The sequence below is a fragment of the Onychostruthus taczanowskii genome, unplaced genomic scaffold (assembly GCF_017590055.1).
Source record: "Onychostruthus taczanowskii isolate IOZ18803 unplaced genomic scaffold, ASM1759005v1 scaffold5, whole genome shotgun sequence".
NCBI classification, from domain to species: Eukaryota; Metazoa; Chordata; class Aves; order Passeriformes; family Passeridae; genus Onychostruthus; species Onychostruthus taczanowskii.
This window is the reverse complement of record NW_024502568.1, coordinates 8921846-8935182: the sequence shown is the minus strand read 5'-3', so window position 1 is coordinate 8935182 and position 13337 is coordinate 8921846. Positions and strand designations below refer to the sequence as shown.

Sequence of the window (13337 nt, the reverse complement as noted above, 5' to 3'; positions counted from 1 at the left end):
TTGCCAATCTTGGTTATTAATATGCTCAAATCCTTAAAGAGGACTATAATTTGCTTCCCAGGCATTCTGCATGTACTGCATATCTTTGTGTCACCATCCCTGCTGCTCTGAGCTCAACAGATGGCTCTTTGAATGCAGGTGGTATTTTTTCTTGCTATTGGAAGAAATATATTTATTGCTCATTCTGGCACCCATGAAATAAATTGTAACTTTAAAGAGATATATTTAAAAATATAAATAAAATGCTTCTAAGAGTTATTGCCAAATTGATATTGGACCAAAGGCACATATTCAAGTGATCAGCAGCCAGAAATGAAGTGTATGAGCCAAGAGTATTGAAAGAACCATTAAGAATGTTAAAAAAATAAAAGAAGCAGATAAATCTCATACTGTGATGAATGATAGCCAAGGAACATCTAATCATATCTGGGTAGAATTTACTGAAATAGTTCAACCAGACAAAAATGAAGAACATGAAAAAGATGGTGTAAAAATTATTGGAATGTTCTTTTTTCTGACAATTTTTCATTAATCTTCAAGAAGGAATAAGGATTTATTTAACACAAATTGAATTAAGTGGTGAGCACTAGAATTCACTTCCACTTGATCCTGGTATGGCTATAAAAACACATTCTCAGCAACTGCATATTATGGGTTATGGGGGACTTTTTGTTTCCAGTTTTCCAGCCACCTCTCCCTAATAAGCCAACCTGGAGAGCTGTGACTGTTCAATTGGAAAATCGATCTTTGCTGTAAGAAAATGTGAAATACATGAAGCGTCAGGCAAATGAACATACAAAAGACACACAACAAACTGTCAGCACCATGTCTGTAGGCTTCCATTCCTTGATTAATCTATGGATTTTTTGTTTTTAATGGCAACATGTTTTAATGGCATATAATGAAATGTCATGTGGAAAAAGTGGATCTGTGCATATTGCGACAAACTGACTTAAAAAAAAGGCATGTTTGCCAACAGATTGGACCAAAGTTTGGCTCCTTTATTGTACAAATACAGATTTCATGGGGTCTTTTCTCAGCAAATGCTCATCTTTTCTGTTGTGTCCTTAAAGGAGGAATAATCTGCTTCATTTCTCCTAGGGCTCTGTTGATGTCATCAGTTATGGAAAGATAATCTGGTGATCTGAAAGCTCTGTGGAATATCTCCCTATGAAAGAGAGTGGGTTATGAATGTAACCCAGAAGAAAAGATCGAACATGCATTTTGTTTAAGCCACATTCTGTAGTCAATAAACAGTTCCAGATTTGAGCTGGTTCTGGTACATATTTAAGGATTAGGGAGCAGCTGTCTTGAATCTCAGAGCTGGATGAAATGAAATTTGCTTTTAGAACTTGAAAATTAACTGCAAGCTGTGGCAAGGATTTAAACCACTCATTTTTATTCAGGTATATCATATGTTATGAACATCCTCTAAGAGCATAGAACTGGCCACTCAACAATCAAGAAGTTATTTATTACGAGCAAGTGTTCATTAACAATTGGAAAGTTCCTTTTCCTTGAACAGTGAATGAGTTCACTGATGTGATGCTGCTGGCTGGTCCTGTGGCCACTTTCACATGTGGGTGGAACATTCCTTTGGGGCTCAATTCCCTTTTGCTGCTGGGCTGCTCTCACAGAGGTGTGACTGGGCACCTTGTTGCTCAGCCAGTGTTGACCAAACACAAACCACTCTGTCCAAAATCCTTCATTGTGAGGTGATAGGAGTCTGTGCTCAGAAAGTCTGCAAAATCTTTGCTTTGCCAGCAGAAACAAATGCCTTTTTTTTTTTTTTTTTTCCCTTTGGTTGTTTTTTCCTTTCCCAGATTTCAGAAACACTGATCCAGAAACTGAACCAAAACCTGGTCCATTTTGAGTTGAAGCCAGGAGTTCGAATCCTTGTCCATGCTGCCCATTTAACAGCAGGTGAGTATCCTCTTTCCGTGCATGCCTTGTGTGTTGCTCTATGGCACAACAAGCAATATATCGATGGTAGTAGTGTGCTATCAGCTGTATTTTAAACATTTCTTATTTTTATGTCACAATAACAACACAGTATATGAGCAGACATTAAAATGTCTGCTCTACCTCACCTTTCTCTATCATGTCAAAAAGATGTAGTGGCTTTTGCATTTACAGCTAATCCTTTTGTTTTCTTAGGTGCAAGAATTTACTGGTTTTTTTTAAATGTGATATAAGTAGCATCAGAAGTGTGTATTTCTTGGTTATCTTTAGAATATTCAATAACTAAGCAGCGCCATGGCATTTTCAGCCTGGGTCCCAAAGTGCAGAAGTTACCTGCTAGCCTTGGATATGTTCAGATATTCTAGAGTCAACAAACATTCAAAGCAACTAAACACTGCTCAAAAGTTGTTCAGCAGTATGAAAGACTAGAATCAATATAGATATGCACAAAAATAAGATCAGGCAGTTTGGCCCTTAACTAATCCTATTTCAAAAAAAGTCATCTCCAAAGTCCTGATATTTAATTACATATGTCACTGTCTATTCTGCATGCTATAACCTCATTTCACAGCACATGTCCTACTTAACTATTACAAGAGATGGACAAACCAATCCACACTCTTAGGAGCTCAGTTGGTATCAGCTTCTTTTGATAACTTGCAAACTTAAACCCTCAGTTCATTTGTACCAGAAAACTGCTCTCCAAAATCTTTTTTTGTGGTACAAATGGATTTTCCCAACCAGGTGTCAGTCCACGTGCTGCCTTGTCAGCAGTAAGAAAAGAGACTATTAAGGAACGATGTAATGTGACTGCATTTACATCCCTGCAAAAGAAAAGCCTGGGGTTTCCAGTATTTCATTTTTCCTAAGCAGACCTTTCTAATATCTGTCCTGAGAATATTTCTGTATGTTTCTGCTTTCCATTAGCTGTGGAACAGATGGCCAGATGCTTATTTTTAGACAAGTTAGAACCAAAATCATGTAATGTCAGCTTCAAAAATGGAGTTATAAGCAATTGTTCTTAATTTTCACCAAAAATGCATGCTTTTATTTGTATTTACACACAGACACCAGGAAGGAGTACTTTTTGTCCATAACAGTTGGAAACACTAATTTTTTTCTGTAAGGTACTCTCTCTTTCTGTTGTACTCTCTCAAAGCCACTGGTGAGTGATTGCTGTAACTGGACTATAGGTAGGGTATAGGAACCCTATAGGATTTTGTCTCTTGAAGAAACAGGATTCAGTAAGAATACAAAATGAGCTTGGATGGCCAAAGTATGCATTAAAAACCCAGAGAACATCCACTGTGAGGTCTTTGAGGGATTGTGTCTCCTTAACAAGCTTCAGAGGTCATGTTCTCCATCTAAGTAAAAGGCCCAATTTCATGACACCAAAACTTGTGAATAGTTCAAAATTTGACAAAGAGCCATGAGAGACTTAGTTCTCTGCTGAAAGCTATTGTTTTGGTTGTTAGAAAATAAGAAGAACTGGCCTTTGGAAATCCAAGCTTTTATAAAAAAATTAAATAAAATGAACCAGGAAAGCCTGGAACACAGCACAATGCCAGAAGCAACCATTAGAGAACACAGTCCCAGGGGATGCACATGCCCAAAGGTGCTGCTCTGGGCTATGTTATCCCTTCTTTCCCAGGCTTTTCACTGATTTTGTGTTGGACTTTGGTAACTACGGGCTGTAGTTGGCTGAACCACAAAGCTCAGTGTGTTTTTGGAAGTGTACACACACATATCTCTGTACACCGACATTTATGTTGCATGCCTCAGTGCATGTTTACGTTCCCTCTGTGTGAGCCTGCCCATGCACAGCAGCATTTTCTTCAGCAGAGGACCTGCAGGGAGCAAAATTGCAGGTATCTAAAGTAGCTTGGAGTGGACATTCAAGCAGAAGCTGTAGAAATGACTCTGTGTGTGTGTGTGTTGTGTGAGTGTATGCATTCCCTGGAGCACAGAAGAATGACAAGCATTGGCCTCAGCACATTTCAGACTTCTTTCTTCTTTGTTCAGACCACATTGGAGGAAGGACTAATTTATGGCAATTATAGACAACAGATTGTGATTCATTCATCATGTTCATTCCTTCTTCTCATGAGATAAAAAACAAACCAATGTCCCCAACCCAACAGACAACAACTTCAACTCTAAGGCAGAGGAAAACATGCCAATATTCCTCACAAAGCAGTTAAATAGCTGTTTATTACTAGGCTCTCAGTGCAGCATTAGAGCAGGAACATTGAGTGATGCTGAATCTGAATAGGCTGGAGAGCCACTTTGTCATCCCACAGAACTGCAGAGACCCACAAAACACAGATGGAGAGGGACAGAGTGGAGATATGTAAGGAATTCATAATAACAGATCCTTTCATTCTGGCTCCTGCTAGATGTGGGAAGGAGAAGGTTTTTCACTTTTCTTTGTAAATTTTGGGTTTACCAGTCTGGGTGTGAAGCTGAAAAATACGTGTGCATGTGATGTGTGTGCCTTTGCTTGTGTGAGCCTGTTTCCTTGTGTCTTCTGGCTCTGGTTTAGGAGGGGTCTGTTCAGTGCACGTGAAGAGGTGCAAGAGGGGGAGGATGTGTTTGGCAGCAGTTCAAGTTGAATTTGACTGCCTTACAGAAGAGGGTACGACCTGGGCCACGTCCTGTGTGTGGGGATGTGTTTGCTCCTTGTCATGGCACAGCTGGAGCTCTGTGTCTGCAGTACAGACTCTGCAGGAACAGCTGACTCCTCTGCTCCTAGGTGTGAAACTGCTTGGAGGCTCACTGCCTTCCTGTATACATGTGTGAGAGTGATGGAAACTCTGTTTAATACCATTCACTTTGTATTTCTGGGAAATCCATGCTTCTGGATGGGTTGGGTGGCCTTCTTTTGGGAGGGGTTATACCAAGATGGTGAGCAAAACTCTAAGGAGAAATACAGAGAGACTCTTTAATTAAGATTGGTTTTGATGTGTTCTGGGGTTTTTTTTCTTGAATCTGAAAGAAAGTCCTCTAAGGGGAAAGCTGTGGAACTTCACATCAAGGGGTATGTTGGGCACCACAGGTAACCTGAACCTGAGTTTCTTCCCAGTTGGATTAAAAAGGGAGAGAAGCCTAGATGTGCAGACCTGCTACAAGTGCAGTAAGAGAGGAGAAGGAACTGTATTTCTGGAGGGAGCAGCTTTCACTTCAGGCTGGGGTGGCTCTAACCTTCTCCTCTCTTGCAGCTCCCCTGGTGGACCTCACTCCCAGTCACAGTGGTTCAGCCATGCTGATGCTCCTCTCTGTTGTTTTTGTGGGACTAGCTGTGTTTGTCATCTACAAATTCAAAAGGTATGACCTTCCCTGAGCCATTTCCTTCTCTCCCCTGCTGCCTTTTGCTGAGGTGTTTGGGGTTTGTTTGCTGGGTTTTCTTTTTCTGAGAGAGTTGTTTTTTGGTTTGTAAAAGCTGATACTACATCATCTGCCAGAGTACCACACAATGATGGTTTCTGTTAATGTTTTAGGAAGATTCCTGGCCTTAATATATATGCACAGATGCAGAATGAAAAAGATCAAGAGATGGTCAGTCCAGTCAGTCAGAGGGAAAGCATACCTAATGTCCCTCAAAGTGAGATGATGAGCCCTGAGCAACTAGTAGATGAGAAGTTGGAAGTCCACCCCATAGGTAAATAACTTGCAGCATCCTGCAGCTGGTCAGACTCCGACTTATAATTGGCTAACCTTTTTCTCAGCCTTCCCTCTTCCCATATTCCTGCACAATCCTCCTCCCATCCTCTTCTGCTGCAACATTAGTTTTGCTACAAGAAACCTTCTAACTTTTCCCTCTCCCTCAGTGCCATGTGATGAAAGGGAGGGGAACAACTTTAGGCTTTTTCTCTCTCCTAGTTGCTCTACGTAGATCCCCTCCCCTTCTCAAAAAAATCCTGCTGGCAATGTAATCTATTTTGCTGGGGCTGATATAGTTGTGGGGCTAAGCCCCATAGCCAGAAGAACTGATGAAGCTCACCTGGAACATGGAGGTGAGCAGGTGATTTGGTAAGTAATATCTAAAAGCTAAATATCTGCTGATGTTTTGACTGCTGGCACCTTTGTGCTGTGCCAGACCCTGTTGCCAGCAGCAGTGTTAGTCTGGCTGATTCCCAAATAAACTGAGTAAAACCTGGGATCTCAGTATTGGATAGCTGGGTTTATCCTCAGGCTGACTTCTCCCACAGGCCTCTGTGTTTGCTTATTTCCAAAAGCAGGCTTTTTTAGGACCTGAAGTGAATAGATTTGGACAGGGCATTCTGGGATCAGTCTGTTTTCTGTTACCCTGGCTGCAGTAGAAGTATTGGGATAGAGCAGGGAGGTTTCAGTCTAGAAACATGTTCTGCTAAAGCCAGGACTGCTTAGGCAACGCTCAGCATCATTCATGAGGTGATAATTCTGCAGGTCCAGACTGGAGGTATCCCTGAAAATAAGGACATGCACCTATTTTAGAGGAATTAAAGAGAAGAGGCTGCCCAGGGATGTTGTGGACTGTCCTTCTCTGGAGATATTCAGACGTCTCCTGGACATGATCCTGTGCAACCTGCTCTGGGTGAAATTGTTTTAGCAGGGGGGTTGGACAGATGTTCTCCAGAGGTCCCTTCCAACCCCAACTGTTTTGTGATTCTGTGACTTAGGCAGGAATGAAGCACAATTGCAACTGAGATTCCTTATTTGCACAGTTTCATCAGCCTAAACAAACCTTAGATCTCACCTGAGGATGTTTCTAAAATCTCTTGGAGTGTTTGCTAAAGCAGGCTTGGAGTCATGGCTGCTGCAGAGAGGGAAAAAGAAACAGGACAATTAAAGGGAGGAGTGTGATGTGCTAAGGTTGCAGCCTGTGAAACAACCTGGGAGCAAAAAGGAGAAAGGCTCTTGATGAAACAGATGTCTTGGCTGGAAGCTCCACTGCAGTCAATGCTGATCTCTCCTAATCTGTTCACTAGGGAGATTTTTTAGCTATTAAAAGCTTTTAAGCAGCTATTCATCAGCAGACCTGGACACTCCTGCTTAACAGAGCACAGGATGGAGTGAGGGGACCAACTTTCCTATGTGGTATTCCCCATACAGAGCAACCTCAGGCCACAGTCCCGAACCCAAGGAAAGGAAATGCAACCAAGGTAGTCTGGACAGAGGACTTCCAAAAAGCTTGTGGATCACCAAGAGATTTCAAGCCAAGACCCAGAGCGGTGGGTCCTAAACTTTGGTTTTTTTTTTTTTTTTGTTTTGTTTTGTTTTGTTTTGTTTTGTTTTGTTTTGTTTTGTTTTGTTTTGTTTTGTTTTGTTTTGTTTTGTTTTGTTTTGTTTTGTTTTGTTTTTTTTTAATGCTTGGTTTTCTTGTTCTTGTTGTTTTTCCCCCCTAGAAACCTCCAAGGCAAAATTGCTGTAAGATGCTGAAACACCCAATTTCAAGTCAGGAGCTCTCTTTCTAGAGTTGGGTGAGCTTTGGGCTTTGAGCTTCCCCTTTCCAAAAGAATGCAGTGGTGCTGGTTCCTGTTTTCACAGGTCACTCAGGCTGCAGTGGCAAGGGTCAGTCACTGCTAACTTTATGTAAGATACCTTCAAAACTGCTCTTGCTGGTGGGGGAAATTTAAACCCTAGAAGAGTCCATGATAAGAAAAATCAAAAGCAAATTTTGGTGGTAGGTTTTTATTTGGTGCATCTATAGCATTTCTGGCTGTCTCTAACAGCCAGAATTTTATACATTTTTCAGTTCTGCTACTGAACACTGCATTACACCAGAAATTGGCCTTTTACAACTCCTCGGTTTGCACTTGTGACTGCAACGATCAAGCGCTAAAGTTAAATGTGTGAGATACACAGACTCAATTAAGTATCAAAAGGAATCAGTCCAACAAACTTTCTAAGAGTGTTTTTCCCTCCTGTCAGTGAGATGAATGAGAAAACTGAATCAGAGCTCATTGACAAAATGAGAAGGTCTGGACCTAGATGTGAACAGAATAGAAAGTGCAAAGGCACCTCTCCTATACAACCACCTCATCTGTTACTGGAAATCAGCAATTTCTTTTTTAATGAGTTTTCTTTCTTTTGGGAAAACAAAGCAAGATTGTAATTGGGTGTTTCTCTTTTGTATGCTTGTTCAGAAACCATTTTTTTTTTCATCACCTTTGACTAACATTCAGGGATCCTGCCTTGGAGGAATCAGAATTAATGTCCCTGCATCATTTAATTTTCTCTCCAAACTTTGGCAGCAAAACCTCACTTTCCTATTTTTTGGATGTGTGTGGTTTAGGCACTTCTTTTGCAAATGCAAAGGTTAAGGTTATTTATGAAATCTCCAGCACCTTATCATTGCAAATGAGTTACACATTTCCTCTGAGGACCTCAACCTCTCCTTCCCTCCACCCCTCTGCTCCTGCCTTTCCCTCTACCTTTCAACACGAGTGAATCATCTTCATTAGCAAAAGAACAGGACACAATCTTCAATGTTTGAATGGCAAGAAAATATTTCTGGAAATAATGTGTCAGTCTGGAACAGCTGAATCCCAAAGGCAATCAAGGTGATACCTGCAAGCATCTTCCTTGACTAAATATGTATGTTATTTACTGACTTTTATTTTGTTCTTTGCCACAGGAAGTATTTCCACAGCTGCTGAGCCCCAGAGCACAAAAGAAATCCCTACCTATGTAAATGGTTGAATTGAGGACACCAACATCTGTTTCTAAAAAAAGGAGAGCTCTCTGCATTTGGACTTTTTAATTCTTCAGATGACAAAGGGTTTTTAGCTTTAAGCCTGTGCATGTGGACATTATAATGAGACCATAGTGGAACTGCATTGTACAGGTGTTCAATTTTAGTGGGGGGTGGGGGGAGAGGAACTGGTACCACTATTCACCCCTGCGGCCCTTCCCCTCACCCTTTCACTCTCTTTTTTCTGATCTGTCTCTAATTTGTAGAAAATTCATAATGATATAGGCCAAGAATATGCATGGGGGGGTCTCTTCTTTAGGGAGAGGGGTGGGCTGGGATGTGGGGGGAGAAGGGCTGGGGCGGTGGGAGGTGGGAGGGATTGTTTAGGGTTCTTGGCTTTAGGTTTAACTGCTCTTGTAGCACTTTGGGCTGCGGGAGGGGTAAGTGCTCCAGCAGACTTCCGTAGGACACACACACACAAAAAATCACACTGGAGTTTTAAGGCACTGAAAATATTCTTGGTCAGTCTGGTTTATCTCTCTGTTTGGACTCTGCCCTTCATTCCTCTAGCTGCAGCTGCTGCCTGTGCTGCCCACACTGTGAGGAGGCCGAGTGTAAGTGTGGGTGATGCCAGCTGCGAGGCCAGGCTCCTTCTTAAAGAGCTTTCTTAGCCTGCTCACACCAAGGCAGTGCCATGGGAGGATAATGTTGCCTCCTAACCCTGAACAGAACAGAACAAGCATGAATTACAGGCAGGAGGTTATTGCCAGCGAGAACTCAGTGTACTTTGTGCCAGCCTTACACCTTCAGTTTTGGCTGAGAGAAAGCAGCACCCTCAGCTCTATGTAGTGCTGATGGCTGAATTTGTCTGGGGAAGTCCCAGGAGATCTCTGCCTTTTCAGAGTCGCCCAAAGGCCTGTCAGTTTTTTGAAATGCACCTTGTCCATAGACTAGGGGGCAGGGAAAGGTCTGTGCACAGTTTTTCAGTGGCTTTCTTTGGCACCCCCATAGGCTGCAGATCTACAAGCTCTGCAAGTGGGCAGAAGGAGGGAGAATTTGGCTTGGGACTGTTGGCCATGCATTTTGAGCCTCAGTACCACAAGGCCACTCTTACACAAGATTTGATTTCTTATCAATAACTTAAGCTTGTATCTTACCCTGCAAGTGGAAATGAGGCTGTAGGACATGTTCACACAGACTGTGCAAGGGAACAGCAGGAAAGTAGGATCAGCATCTCAAACAAGTCCTCCAAAGACACTGGGTAGCTGTGTGAAGCCTAGCCCGTGGTCATTACAACTGCTGATTTCCAACCCAACTCAGGTAATTAAGCCTAGCACCAGGAATTTGGTTTGGAGTGTAAGGACAGAAATTCTGTAACCAGTGCACACTTGCCTAACTATGTTAGGTTGAGAAAAGTAGAGGCCAGTTCATAATCAGTAAGTTACTTGTAGGAGGCACCCTGATTGCTGGCATAGGTAGGTTTTGTTCAGTAGACATTGTCCATGACAACCTGAGTCAAGACCAGGAGAAAGCAGCATGGTAAGTGTGGCCCAGAGTCCCAGGGCAGGGATTTGGTGGTGGTGGGTTTGAATTTCTCCGTCACAAACTGGGCACAAACCTAAATCAACCCACTTGCTGGCAAAACAAAAGTGATACCAAGGACATTAGGCCCATAGTAGTTAAAGAATTATCACCTTACAGAGTCCTCTGCCTCCTTCTGCAGTTTCTGTGAGGCCTGGTAGAAACACAGCAGTTTGTATGGCTTTGCTATTATGTTTGCAACTACAGCTTTAAGAAAGATGGGAAAGTTTTGGCTGCAACTGTATAATAGTCCCCACTGAAGTCCAACATTAGCCAACTTATTTTTATAGTAAGCCAATCAAAAAGTTTTCTTATAGTGTTGGAACTATTTCTAATTTTAAAATTACTTTTTTTGATGTACTTTTTCATCTTCTTTTTCCCTTTCGTTAAATACAATGTAGCGTAATGTATAATTGCTATTGTTTATTGCTTTTACAGTCATATTTATTAAACAGATTATGTCTCTAAATGAAGGCCTATGTTTTTTTGGGGTTTTTTTGCTCATTTTAGCCTCTATCCCTGATGGGAATCACTAACAATATTAAAACAGGAGGTAGTTGATAACCTAAAAAAGATACAGATGTTCACAAATGGGGAAAAATACAGTTCCTACAAGCAAGATGCCAATATAAAGATAGCCTTCTCAGTCCTCAATTTTTCTGCTTTCCAAACAAGAAATTATAGAGCTCTGAGCAGGTCTCTGGAACTCCAGCTCCATTCCCTGTCCATGGTTATCCTTCCCCATGCAGTCTCTGCTAAAATATTTCTTTTTTTTTTTTGGCTTTGCTTCTGCCAGCACTGATGAAGGAAAGTCTGAATTATTAGCATTACTGATTAATTTACATGTGAATAAAATGAAGCCTAGGAAGTTTCTGTCAGCTTGCCATATGGCACTGGATGCTTGTTGCTGAGAAAAAAAAAAGGACGAAAACAGAACTTCTCTCCTTTTCAAGTCAGGATGTAGCCACTTCTTATAACAAGATCCAGGTTCAGTGCTCTTCTTTGTACCTCAGGATCTGAATTTATATATGCACATAAGTAGTCAAAGCTGTGGGGTTTGGGTATCCTCAACAACCAAGGCTATGGTATGACACATTATGAGTCCAGGAGTCCTGGGTTTTCTCATTGAGGAGGGAGTAGTTTTCAGTCCTGGGCAGACCCCAGTGTAATTAACAATTATTAGCCTAGAGTGTTCAAGTGGACACTGCAGCCTTCTCCGTTCAGGCTGGAATGGCCACAGTGCAGGTGACTCACTGAGGTGTGTGAAGCCATAATCTGCTTTAATAGTTTAAGTACCCACCTGAATTAGCAGGCATCTGTTCTGGCCATAAACAGTAAGTCTGTTTGGCAAGCACCTCTCTACAGCGTTTTCAGATCATTCTCTTCAGCTTGTTGTGTGTCCTGAGGCAGAGACTGATTGTTATTTGGAGTTGTTTTCTGGTTTGTATAACAACACAGTAATTCGCTGCTAATGGATGAAAACTGTGAGAGTAAACAAAGAATGCCAAATACTTACAAAATCCAAAATGAATTTTCTCTGAGAATGTTGTCTTCCCTTGAGGGAACAAAAAAAGTTCATTTTCCTTTGTCAGAAGGAGTAGAGAGTTAAAATCTGATTAAAAAGTCAGATAAAGTATTTTCCTAATTTCATGTTGATTCTCTACTGTCAACATACAGATGGGACGGACATTGTGGCTTCAGAGAAATTTATACTTCTCCACCTAGAAAGACATTTGAGCAAAGATGCTGGATTGCTTTTCCTGAATATCAGTAGTTATTGGTGTTCAAACACTTCTGGGAATTTGGACCTCAAACAATTGCTTGCTCTTAATATGTTATTATTTGATTGCTTAAACTCTTTCTGAAAAGCAGGACTTGAAGTACTTGCTAAAGTGCTTATGCAAATGAAGCAGGAATTTCCAGTGACCCTGAATGAACCCTGTCTTGGTCCTGTCAACTTCTGCTAAGAATTTCTGACAATTGCATTTAGTGTGGTACCCAGAGCCGATAACAAGGGATTAGTATTTTATCTGTGTGCTGTCACCTCTCATTGAATGCATGACAAGTTTCCTTGTCACATTATATCTCTAGGTACATTCAGTGTTTTAAACATTACCCCTGATTGCAGAGCTACCATGTTCATGGTGTTGAAAAAGAAAACTTTATTTTCCTTCAGTTAATGAGATGCTGTGCCTGCATTTCTCCATGAAACAGAATCATAAAGCATGTGAATAAATAATACTCGAGCTAAAACAGATCCTTTTAGTTTAGAGTGTTGGTATGATCTTGGCCATAATACCCAGAAGAAAAGACTGAAGTCAGATTGTTTTCTAATTGATAAGATCAAAGTGCTATCATGTACCAAGTCATTAGCCTAAGAGATATATTTCATCTGCAGTTTTAACTTTAGCTTTTTCCTTTCCCTTTTTTCCTGCTGGGGAATATGGCTTTCTCTTACTCCGCTGAAAGAGGGATGTAAAGGAAATCTGTGTTGTATTCTTCTCAGTGTGAGGATTTCAAGATGTATTCCTTCTTGTTTGCATCCACCCTGTGCTAGGTGCTTTGTGCACCTCGGCAGTAATTGCAGCTTGGGTCTCACATTGTCATCTTGGGCCATTTTGGTGAGTGGACCTTAACCAGACCTTCTCTACACTAGAGAAAATAAACCAGAATCTCAATGTTTTAAGAGTTTTGACTTTTTTATGGAGAAGCCCTGAGAGACAAAGGTGCAAGAGAAGGACTGTAACAAAACCCTTGAGAAGAGAGGCACGATTGCCTGCCTTTGATACAGCACAGATGCAAGAAAAAAAACATCCCTTTATGACAAAAATTCCTCCTCCAGCCTTTCCTAAACCAAGCTGGGTGTGGTGACATTTCTGGGGCTGCAGCTACCCTTGCAAATAACTGCTCCCCAGCCCAAGAGCGTGGGAGCTCCCATGGACCTTGTCATTCCTTCTTGTGCCCCCATGAGGCAGCTGTAGGGCAGAGCTCTGGAACAAGAACTGGACTGACAGCTGCCTCTGCTCTGGCTGCTTGCTGTAAAAAGATGAATAATGCATGCAGCACATTTAAATGTAATGTCACTGAGTGCTTTCTGGAAGAAAACCTTCACTATTAACCT

The 13337-nt window shown here is 41.5% G+C and overlaps 1 protein-coding gene across 1 annotated transcript in view; it reads left to right on the top strand.

The window, feature by feature from the left end:
• LOC121341910 (VPS10 domain-containing receptor SorCS1-like) overlaps positions 1-8975 on the top strand; it is a 256711-nt gene extending 247736 nt beyond the window's left edge. Inside the window, exons 24-28 of the mRNA XM_041415866.1 lie at positions 1824-1923; positions 5181-5286; positions 5460-5620; positions 7054-7172; positions 8579-8975. Coding sequence (XP_041271800.1) covers positions 1824-1923; positions 5181-5286; positions 5460-5620; positions 7054-7172; positions 8579-8635 — 543 coding nt within the window. The 3' untranslated portion in view covers positions 8636-8975. The remainder of the gene's footprint in view (positions 1-1823; positions 1924-5180; positions 5287-5459; positions 5621-7053; positions 7173-8578) is intronic.
• The last annotated feature ends 4362 nt before the right edge of the window (positions 8976-13337 follow it).